At 42.4% G+C, this 11,536-nt stretch overlaps 1 protein-coding gene across 2 annotated transcripts in view; it reads right to left on the bottom strand.

Moving 5' to 3' along the window:
• Positions 1-253: 253 nt before the first annotated feature.
• Positions 254-11,536, bottom strand: part of IDE (insulin degrading enzyme) — a 114,182-nt gene continuing 102,899 nt past the window's right edge. For both annotated transcript variants that reach the window (XM_077779839.1, XM_077779842.1), the window contains exons 20-25: positions 9,380-9,547; positions 7,520-7,792; positions 6,410-6,471; positions 4,010-4,082; positions 3,233-3,300; positions 254-2,560 (exon numbers count right to left, since the gene is read on the bottom strand). In XM_077779839.1, the coding sequence (XP_077635965.1) occupies positions 2,465-2,560; positions 3,233-3,300; positions 4,010-4,082; positions 6,410-6,471; positions 7,520-7,792; positions 9,380-9,547 (740 nt within the window). In that variant the 3' untranslated portion in view covers positions 254-2,464. The remainder of the gene's footprint in view (positions 2,561-3,232; positions 3,301-4,009; positions 4,083-6,409; positions 6,472-7,519; positions 7,793-9,379; positions 9,548-11,536) is intronic.

The raw sequence follows: 11,536 nt of genomic DNA, 5'->3' as shown, positions 1-11,536 counted from the left end.
CACACACCAAGGAGCTCAGCCTCTCACACGAAGCTTCCTTTGACAAAAGGAATCCACCCTTATGAGTGTGAAATTGACCCATTTATTTGACTAAATCACTGTCACCCAGATATACTCAAAGATTTTCTTTCAAAAAAACCAATTCACTGCTTTCTGCATTCGGAATAATGAAAGCAAGAAATACTGTCAAATCAGGGTGCTGAGGGGTAGGCCACTAACACTGTAAAAACAACACAAATGCAGACTCCAGAGGTTCAATTCAGGCAATTTATTGTAAACAGGATTACCCTAGCACTCCACCACACTGGCTGTGTCACATGCTCTCTCTTCCACATCAACTAGTGAAAAAGAAGACTTTTTTTTTTAAGTCACAAGTAACTAATAACTTAGTTTGTTTCCACAAATCTCATTTGCTAAGCACTGAGTAAATAGCAGTATCTGGGGTAGTCTGTTCCTGCTCATGGACTGCAGCTTGGACCCATTTCAGTGACTCCATTAAGTAGGCCTGAGTGATCCAACAGTAGCTCTAGATCCAATCTGGAAACCAGACAATGCTGGAAGACACTGAACAACAACCACAGGTTCCTGGAAGACTACAAGAGATTCCTTTCAGATTTCTTCATGTGACTTTCTCGTAAAAATGACAGTTACATTTTACCCATTTTTAAAAAAGAGCTAAAAAGTACTCAATAGCACATCATTTCCCACAGAAAAGGTAGGTGGCTTATTTACTCTTACAGTGGTGGATTTAAACACTCAGGGCTAATTTTAGATCCCTCTTGTGTATTTTTGCAGTTTGATGAAAAGCTGCATAGTCTACAAATGCATAAAACCAGAAGGAAGTGACGCCTCACGCACCTTCTGATGGACAAAGACAGGCTTCATCACAAGGAAGCTCCTGAAGGTAGGGATAAAAAGACGGTTACAGCACCACATTTATCTGACGGTAGAAATGGAGCCCTGCTTTTGAAAGCAGCCTCCACAGTTGTGATTATATCATTCTTGCCCCAAATGTAGATTTGGAAAATGGCAAAAGTGAAAACTTAAGATGTTGTAAGACATGACTCTACAGAAAAAAAGCCCTGGCAAATCAACTCCTAGAGAGGTAAAATGTCATGTGAAAATGCCATTCTTTACTTTGCCTGAGTTAGTGGACAACAGGGCCACTTACTGGTACTAGTGCCTGTACGTGGAAGTATATTCACAATTTCTCTTGAAGCAACTTTTAATAACAGTAAATATTTCAAAACAGCTGTTAAATCTACAGTAACAATTTCATCTAAAATAGTATCTCATGAAAAAAATATTTTTTAAAAGTCCACTCCAGTCATCATCTGTGTTTGTTATGTTTCTATTTATATATTCAAAAAATAACTTAACACTTAAGGCAATATTAGACTGGTAGCAAAAAGGGATTTTAGAGTCTTCTGGAGATCACACTATTTAAGAATCAAGGCTTTATTCTTTATACCTTCAAAAGGTGGCTTGGTACTTGTCTTTTAAATTCATAATGGGGCAAATATTTTGGTTCATATACTGATTGCAATATCATGGTAGTAAAAAGTTACACATATTTAGAATAGCTGATGTTGGAAAAGCATGTCACACACTCAGTGGGATCTGAAGTTGACCCTATGTATTAAATAAATACAACAAATGCTGTTGAGGGGAAAAGGTAAAACTGATGGAACACTGCAAACCAACTATGAACAAGAATGCCAATATAATTCAATCAGAAAGAAACAAATCACAGTAATCCTGAGAAATTCCGTTTGGGACAAAATTGATGTAGGGTAAGTCTATTTCTAGCATTGTAAATAAGTAGGGCATTCTAGGGTTTTCCAGCATTTTACTAGTTTGAATAAAAAACATGTTCAAATTTTATAAAAAGATTAAAACCATGCCTTATATAATCAGCAATTTCACTAATAAAAGAAAACTTTTTGCTTGTTCATTATCTGCCAAATGTTAATGTTCTCCATTGATTTACATGAAACCACCAAGTAGAAAGCAAATTTGAGAATCCAGTTTTTAAAAAGGTATTACCTTTCTAAAGGTTTTAAAGCCTTTTCTGTCAACCTAGGAGGCTTTTAGAAAAAAAAAAAACTAACATTTTCTTCTGACAAGTGACTATTTTACAGAATAGGGAAGGAAGGTTCTATAGGAATATCATTCATCATTTTAAGTACTGTTATATAAGGGAAATTTCTCTCAGTAATGAAAAGAAAGATTTTAAAATATTTAAGAGGCATGTATTTAAAAAATATTCTACATCTATAAGATTCTGTAATTTAATTACTTTGGATTTTTAATATTTCTACATAATGACATTTGATAACATGTTTTTTTCTGTTTGTCTGTCTGATAGTGAACCAGAAACTATGAAAGTGGCCAAGGTTGTTTTCCCTGCCCCAGGAAGACTCAGGGATGCATCCACTTGCACTCTCCCACCCTTGGGGAATCTTCAGAGTTTTGCAGCCATGAAGTTTATATGGGGTTTCACAAGGGGAAACAGTGGCAGACCACGCTTGAATTCGGTCATGTTCTGAATCACTTCAGGCTGCAAAGAAAAAAAGGTTTCTCTCAGTGTTTATAGCCTAAGAAAGCAGACCGAATAGGACATCAACTTTTTTTTTTTTTTTTTTTAAACATACATACAAGTTTCTACCCCACATTCTATGATCTGATCTTCCTGGATCAGCAGGGCCAGAGGGTCTATGCAAACCTATGGTGAATGTCCCCAGTGGGACCCAGGACCAGAAAGAAGACCCCTGGCCCTTCTCTGGGCACACAAGGGCTGGGACACCAGAACTGGCGCACACCGAGACCGCAGCAGAACAGAGGCTGATGTGCCCACCCAGCAAGGGCCCGGTCCCACTGCCAGTTTCCTCCTGCCAGTATATGCCAACCTTTCCAGAGGATTAAAGATATGCAGGCACTGGGGAAAGGTCTAGGTGCAGACGTGGCTGGAGAGGACTCGCTACAGAGTAACATAACTGTTCAAACTGGAAGCAAAGCAAACCAGGTCAGAGGCCGAGTCTTTCTGCAGATGACAAAGGCGTGACCCCTGGGAGCTGTCAGAATGGCGACCTCACATTTAAGGGGAATGTAAAGAAGAGCCTCAAACACCTGGTGACCTGAAACTTCTAGTGTTACGTGTCCTGCTGAACAAGCTCCTTCTATGTGGGAATCCTGTAACCATGCAATCTAACATGACATCTGTATTCCTTACTTGTGGCAAGGCTGGTGCTTGTGACAAATTTATATCATTTTGACAAGGGAACTCTCCAACCACAGGACCTGTAAGAAAATGAAAGGTTTACTGCTTACATTATAAACACTGGCATACAGGAGCAACTTAAAAAAAACAAACAAACCAAAAAACTGAAACCGGACTCAGCTCATTAAGAAACTGTACCAGGCCCATGTCCTTCCAGGCCGCCTGCTCCCCAAGACCTCAACCTCGACTGCTTGTCCCCTCCAGAACCCCCAACGCTGGCTCATCATGTTCCCATGGCTATGCAGCCTCGCCTGCAGCAACGTTAGTGCCCACGTCTGGCCTCACTGGACTCTGAGGTTCTGACCATCAGGAAGGATTCAGTAAAACAACACAGAAGGCCGGGTGAGTTGATGACCGTGGAGTAAACCTTGGCCATTCAGAGACGGAAGATGGGAAAGACTGAGCACATGAACTGTGCACTCTTCCTCCTCACATGCAGCGGCTCCACACAGCTTCTCTGAAGATGTCCTACCAGCAACTAGCTAGCTGTGTTTTCTTGTAAAGCCGTGGCCAGGATGGCATTGTGCCACCTAATGCTGGCCGTTTCCTCCACTGCCTCCTTTCCCTTTCCCCCTTAGTTTTGCTTTGATAGAGCAGACTCCGTTTCTAGTTAGTCCCCTTCTCAACCTCTTTAGTTTCTGGTGCTCTTTAAGGGATGTATCTATGGCAAGGGAGAGCCATCATGTGCCCAAAAATATACTTTACAAAAAGTCCATATTCAATACTTACAGGAATCCATTTCCCTGGCAAGAACATGGACGGATACTTTATGTCTCCTTGGGGCATCTACCGCCAACATTTCCTAGGAAGAAAGAACAGCAAGGTCACCATTCTGCCCCACTAAGGAACTTAAAATGAAGTACTCTTTTATGACTATGAAGAATCAGCGCTCACATAGCCAGAAACAGAAAAGATGTTTCCCCTCACTTAGAGTATTTCATTTAAACTCTACGAAAATTAGGTAAGGTAGGCAAGAATTACTATTAACCCCATTTTATGAGAAAATGGAGTCTAAGGATATTATATGATGCATTCAAACTCCTCCAGTTAAGAAGTAGCGGGGCTGGGATTAAAATCCTAGCCTAGTACTCATCGGGGTGTGACGCAGGGCCATGCCTAGTGATCACTCATGAGTACAGAGGCAAAGGCCTGAGCTCAGTTAAGGGACAAGCACAATGCCTACTCTTCTAAGAACCTTCTTAGATTCTTCACCAGGGCACTACCATGACTCCTCACCTACTAGAAGAGAAAGGAAGCTAACATTTATCGAGTCCTGCCTTGCATCAGGCACTCTCCTGTGTTAGCTCACTTGGTTCTCTGTAAGCTAAATGTCATGAGGATTGTGTTTTAGAGACACAGACTCTGAGATACAGGGAAGTATTATGACTTGCTTAAGTCACACAGTTCACAGGGATGGTATCAGAAAGCAAGGCCTGCTTTTTCTCTCCATTCCACCAGGCTGCTTTAAAGGAGTTCTCTGGGTCATACCATGAACACCAGGAGTGGTGAGTTGGCAGATCCTATGGGAAAGTGTCTCTTGACTTTTTCCTTAATGCTGGACCATTAGCTGTCTTTTCCAAAGGGAAGACACAGGTGTGATGAAGCTTCCCGGATTATACCCTCAGAGGGAGAGATCATCAGCAAAGGCAAATCGGGTCAGTAACGGTTTATGTACAGTTGTTACAAGTCTGGTACTGTGCAGCTGCAATGGAAATCCTGAGGAGGCTGCACAACGAACCTGACCGTGGCTCCCTCCAGCTGGCAGACAGCCCAGATTCTCCCACAGGCCCGCCCTGGCCTCTCCAGCCCGTTTCAGAAGCTCGGCCCGGGCCCGCCTCCAGTAACATATAGTACCTCATCTGAGATTGTCCATCTTACTGATCCCTTTTCACCTAATTATTACCCTCTTAGCAACCTTTATCAGAAGAATGTAACACCCTTTTCAGTTTCAGACTATTCTCAACTTCTTGAACAACTCTGGACAATCTCCATCTTTCTAAACATAAACCAACCAATAAACAAACTACATTTTTCTTGCAAACTATATTCTAAGGAACACTGGAGTCCCAGGAGATACTTCTAGGTCTTCTGTGGGGGAAAAACAAACAGGACCATGATGAATTTCTTTAGGGAGTTATGTTAGTCAAAATTAAATGTTGGGCTAAAGAAATCTTTACTATGGGGTTTCTTAGAACTTTTAAAATGCTAACATGCTCTCCAAAAATAGGACTAAAGAGTGTAGTCTTTCCCACACTTACATGGTGATGAAACCCTTTTTTGTAAGTGTCCCTACTAGTATCTTGTAGAAAACCAGTGTACCATGCAACACAGCTCAGGGAGTGATGCTCTAGGCTTAGTTCAAGCTTCGTAACAAAACTCATTTTTTAAGATAAGAAAGACTCAGTCTTTCAATTGCTATTCTTACAAATTCAAGAATCAGGTACTACTTGTAATTCAAATGAATAATAAAAGTTGTGGAGGCAAAGAAAAATCTTCATTGCTCCTGAAAACAGTAGAATAAGTTATATTAGGACATCACTCTTTTTAAATACCCACAACGAATAATGCCTTAAAATGAATGCCTTAGAAACCAAAAAGAGCTAACATGATCACCCTTTCTTGCAAGTAACTGAAAACAGATACCTAACCTCACAAAGGAAATAGTCTTAAGCAATAAATAAACACAACTAAAACTTATAATATCAATGAGGAAAACATTAAAGTATTCTGATTCAAACATTTAAAACCTGAGGCTGAGAATTACTAATGAATAGACAACAGTAATGGAGACCATTTATTAATTCTGCTAAGTGCCAACCACTTTACACACCTCAATTCAATTAATACTCCTAATAATCTCTATTTTGTAAGTGAACAAACTGAGGCTTAGAAGTTTAAGTCCCCTGGCTGAGGTCACAGAGCTATCTCGCTGGCGACGAGCCCATGGTGTGCATTCAGAAGCCACACATGGCCCCGCTGCTGCCTCACATGTAAAAGAACCTTCGGAGAAGGTGACCTGACTGAGGCTGCAGCTCTAAGCAGGGCACTAAGTTCAAAGCAGTAACGTACCACACAGCATATATAACATTTGCTTATGAGTTAAAATCTAAACATACATATTCAACTTACCTTGTAGAATTTGATGATATCTTCCTTGGTAAGTGTCTTTAAATATGCAACTTCTGTATTATCTGAAAAAGCAATCAAACAATAATTTACTAATATTTCCATCTTAAGTAGCCCAGAATACTACATTAAATGACAATACACTTCACTCCAATGCTCTTAGGTCTCCATAGTTTTAAGTGATCATCTGCTCACAAGTAGTCAGGAGATAAACATCAAGTAAGGAGTAAGAAGACATCCTGGCTCTCTACTTCTGAACTCTTGGATGTCTAGGCTACTTGTGGCAACTTTTCTAAGCCTCGGTTTCCTCCTCTGGAAATTGGGGATAATAACTACTTAAAGGGTCTGTAGAGAGAATTAAGGAAAATGATGAATGACAATAACACGATGCTGTTCATGTGGCAAATGCTCAATAGATGGTCAGTACTATTACCAATAACAGTGACTCCTACTGCTAAAAAAAAAAAAACTACAAGTAAGGAGACTGAGGCCCCCCAGAATGGCGTCTTGGCCAAAGATCTTCAGCCTGTTGGTGTCAGAATGAGAACACAACCCAACCCGCCCCCCTCCCACCCCAACTTCTGGTGCAGCTTACCGCTCTGCACTGATTTCTGCTCTAGAAGAAAGGCCAAGGAAGGAAGTCAGTAAGCAGGAGGCTTCAGGGAGCACAACTGTCCCGTAAAAGCACGGACACATTTTTGGTGATTCCTACCGGCAAATGTTTAAAGCCCTGTGACTCTAGGGAAGCACTTATCGCTGCAAAATTTCCTTTTTCTTTTTTCAGTGTTATGGGAAATAGATAACCACATGTCTGTGCTCAGAGTCTCAGGGGCACACTGACTGAACACAAAAACTGAAATTAGATTTATTCTTACTGCAGTATTATGAGATACAGGAAGATCCAGCTCTAGTTTTGGAGAAGAAAAAGAGATAAAGTTTCTAATAAAAACTGCTCTTATGTTAAGCAACAGTTCTTTAGAAGTGCGACACTCTACACTCCACCAAATTAGTAACTGGAAAATCACCTACAAAATGACCACCATAGAATGGCCATGGTGTCCTCCAATGTTACACTTATGTGCCATAAATGTTGGGACCCTAACTGTGCCTTACCTCTGTCGAAATTGTATTGCTGGGAGATGATTTCCCCCCAATATTTAGCACACTCTGCGGACAGTTTCTTTGGTTTGTCTAGTCGACGAATTGCTAATGCTTGAATGTGTTTTTGAAAAGCCTCTTCTGTCATGTCCTCTATGGACTTCTCCATGGTGATTAAGAAAGCTTCCACTCGGCTTTCTAGGTAGTGAGGTGGCTTTTCCGACTGGATGATGAATCGTAGGCCCTGTATGCCATTGGCTCGACGAGGCCCGCTGAAGACAATATAGCCTGAAACACAAACACCAGCTGATCAGGACCTCGGCGTTTGAGAGTCAGGTCACTGTTAATCTTTCTTATCCTGTCAGAACAATAAAATCTACTTTCAGACTTTATATTATTCACCTCTGAAGGAACATTTAAGATATCCTAAGTTCCTAAGGAAAAAGCAGAAGAGTTCTCTGAAGAATAGTTAGAAAGTTGGGAGAGACTTTTTTCTTCTTGGGGGGTCATGGGGAAGGAAAAAAATCCTATTCATTGCTCAACCTCACAACCCATAACTCCTCACTGTCTGCTGGTTAATCACCCTCTATCAGTGTTAAAGTTATTCCCATCCCTAGGATATAATGAACTCATTTTCATCCCCTAACCATTGTTCCAGCTCTGTTTCCTTTCACATCCAAGTTCTTTATGTGAATCCATTCCCGGACCAACTGTATTCAGACTGAAAACCTCTAGAGCCCAACAGAAGGTCACACATCCATTGTCATCTTGTGAGCTCATGCATTACCACCCTTTGACATTTTTCTTAAAACTGAGCTTGCGCTTGCCTTGCCTTCAGCTGCTCTGCCCTGAACCACATCTCTCAGAGCTGTGGAGTCTTTGGGTCCCACTCTACTTCTGACGAAGTCACTATCTTCAGCATGACCTTTAGAGTCTGAAGACTCTCAGTAATACCACACTGCACTGCAATTATTCCTTTATAGGTCTGCTCTCCTGATAAGATTGTGAGCTCCTTGAAGGGAAGGACCATCTGTAATTTATCCATTTTCCATGACCAGCATCTAGCATGGTGCTTGTTTAAAAAATGAAAATACTTGGAAAGACTCACCCAAATCCTTTTTCACTGGTTCCCCCCAGTCATTGCTGGGGGTTCTTTCTTTTCTTATTGATTAAACCTGTCAGGATCTTGAGGACTTTTAATAGTGCCTAAAACTGCCTGAAACACTTTCTCAAAAAACACGGAGTACCTTCTATGGGGCCAGGCTCTGTCTTCAGGGAACCCAAAATTTCCCAAATTTAAGCTTCTCTGGATGGCTTGCTTCCCACCTTGCCACCCCTAATAAATAGTCTGCCCTTAGCATCCTCACCCCTACCCAAAATGTCCTCTTTATGACATGTATGTTCTGTAAACACAGTGTCTTCTCCTTAGGAACTGCTTTAATGTCCATGAGATGTTAAGTGCTTATTTTTTATTTATTTATTTTTTAATTAAAAAAATTTTTTTGGTTTTATTTATTTCTGAGAGAGAGAGACACACACACACAGCATGAACAGGGGAAGATCAGAGAGAGGGAGATACAGAATTTGAAGCAGCCTCCAGACTCTGAGCTAGCTGTCAGCACAGAGCCCAACGTGGGGCTCAAACCCATGAACCGTGAGATCATGACCTTAGCCAAAGTCGGACGCTTAACCAACTGAGCCACCCAGGCACCCCAAGTGCTTTATTTTTTTAGAAGTGGATTTCCCACAAACAAGGTTTCCACAACAGCAAGTCTGCACCACCATGCAAGAGGACCAAACACGTGGAGCATGTTTTCTGAGGACAGTGGTTGCTCAAGGTCTATGGTACCAGGCCGGTCCCCACCTCCCTCTCACCCAGCTGCTCCTTGGTACGCAGGGTGTTGAAGCAAGGCTCAGAGATGATCTGACAGAACAGCTCTAGAAACATATTCTCTGAGGTGCTCTGCATGTCTGTCTGGTAGTATATCTCGATGCCACAGTTATTGTGAACTTCATTCCTCTGCTGATACACAAACCATCCTCCTAGAAAGTTTCAAAAAGAGAACAAACATATTTAGGGTTTAATCAAGTCAATGTTTTGTCTGGCTTTTTAAAGCTGTCCAATTTGGTTGGTATTTTTTTGGCAATTCCAAACTGTAATTAAATTATTAAGAATGCCAAAGTCTGTTAACTTACCTAAGGGAATCCTAATGCAGCAATCTGAACTTGGCAGGCCCTCAATAAGCACTCACTGAATTTAAAGGGCAAAGAACTTACAAAAGACCCATTTATAGCTAAGTATTAATGCTAAGTAAAATACACAGTTGATACAATGTACAAGCTAGTGTATATGCTACATCAGAACTAGCTAATATATATAAGAACCTCAATGGAAACACCACTTATGTTTTAATAACATAAAAAAAAAGTTTTTGAAATTACTAGGTGTGCCTTTATTATCTTGCAATTTTATTTAGCATTTTATTCTCAATAGTGTTTACCAACACCCACACTAAAGGTCATTTCACGAATTTATACAAATGTATAAAATGCTTAGAAGAAGTAACTTAGCCTAACACCTAACTTTAGAGATGGAAATTAAGCCCGTGAGAAGGGGGATGACTTGTCTACAGACAACAAATTGGAATAGTGGAGAAGAACAAGGACTAAAACTCAGATGTGTTGATCAAATATCTCATCAGAGTTACAACCAGATGATCATGCTTTAAACGATTTGATAATTGCGGGTGGGGGCAAGATGGCGGAGAAGTAGGGAACTCCTTACATTGCACTCGCCCCCATATCTCACACAGAGAAGGCCTGAAGCCATAGGAACCCTTACAGAATCCAGGACTTTGGGAGGAAAAGGAGACAGAGTCCGCTGAGAAAACCTTCTAGTGTGAGTGCGAACTGGGGAAGATAAAATCGGGCCGGAACCAGAGACACAGAGCTATGGGGGCAATCCCCCTCTGTGGGGAGTTTAGAGGAGAAAGAGAGTANGAACCCTTACAGAATCCAGGACTTTGGGAGGAAAAGGAGACAGAGTCCGCTGAGAAAACCTTCTAGTGTGAGTGCGAACTGGGGAAGATAAAATCGGGCCGGAACCAGAGACACAGAGCTATGGGGGCAATCCTCCTCTGTGGGGAGTTTAGAGAAAGAGAGTGGCCGAAACTACTCAAGACACTGTCCCTGTCGCTGGGGAACAGAAAAACCTCCGCTCAGGACACAGAGGGACCCGGTTTCCTGCTCTCCAGCTGACCCTAGGCGGGACGCACCCGTCCCAGGCGACCCCCAGGGAAATTGCTCCCGCTCGCCAGCTCAATCTGGAGGGGCCACGCAGCGACTGCGCCTTTGTGCTTCTGGCTCGGCTGGATCCCTAGAGGGGAGGCGAAGGGCTTAAAACTGGGAGATTTGCCCGTGAGTTCGTGTTTTGGGTGAGGGGACACAGAGGGACCCGGTTTCCCACTCTCCAGCTGACCCTAGGCGGGACGCACTTGTCCAGGCGACCCCTGGATGAAAGTGCTCCTCGCTCGCCAACCTGACCTGGAGGAGACGGGAGCAGCGGCTATTGGCTCAATCGCCAAGGGGGAAAGCAAGAGGCTTGGGACTGCCCTGAGGGGATCGCCTGCGAGTTTGTGTTTCTGGCAATTTCAGTGGGGCGCTCCGACTGAGATGTGGAAATGAGGCCTGGCCTGGGATACAGAGCATGGCCGCCTAGGAGGCGCCCCGGACACAGGGAGTTTACACACCCAAAAAAGTGAGTTGCAGCGTTTGGTTCACGAAGGGACTAGAGCGCTGCCACTCTTCTCCCCACAAATGCCAAGGCAGGACTCCTGCAGGACGCAATGGATCAAACCACGCCCATCCCTGCTAGAGAGTTGCCCTCCCCCTTTTTTTTTTTACCGGAGCCTGGGCAAGACCAAAATGGATGCACTGCCCTGATTAATTGTGGTCACTGGCTTGCTTAAACAGTCACATTTAATCCATCCTCTAGATGTAAATTCTATACCTACCTACCTTTTCATCTCTTTC

The sequence above is a fragment of the Crocuta crocuta genome, unplaced genomic scaffold, assembly GCF_008692635.1.
Source record: "Crocuta crocuta isolate KB4526 unplaced genomic scaffold, BGI_CrCroc_1.0 scaffold170, whole genome shotgun sequence".
In the NCBI taxonomy this organism is placed as follows: Eukaryota; Metazoa; Chordata; class Mammalia; order Carnivora; family Hyaenidae; genus Crocuta; species Crocuta crocuta.
Note: the sequence above shows the minus strand (reverse complement) of the source record. Positions and strands in the feature narration are given on the sequence as shown.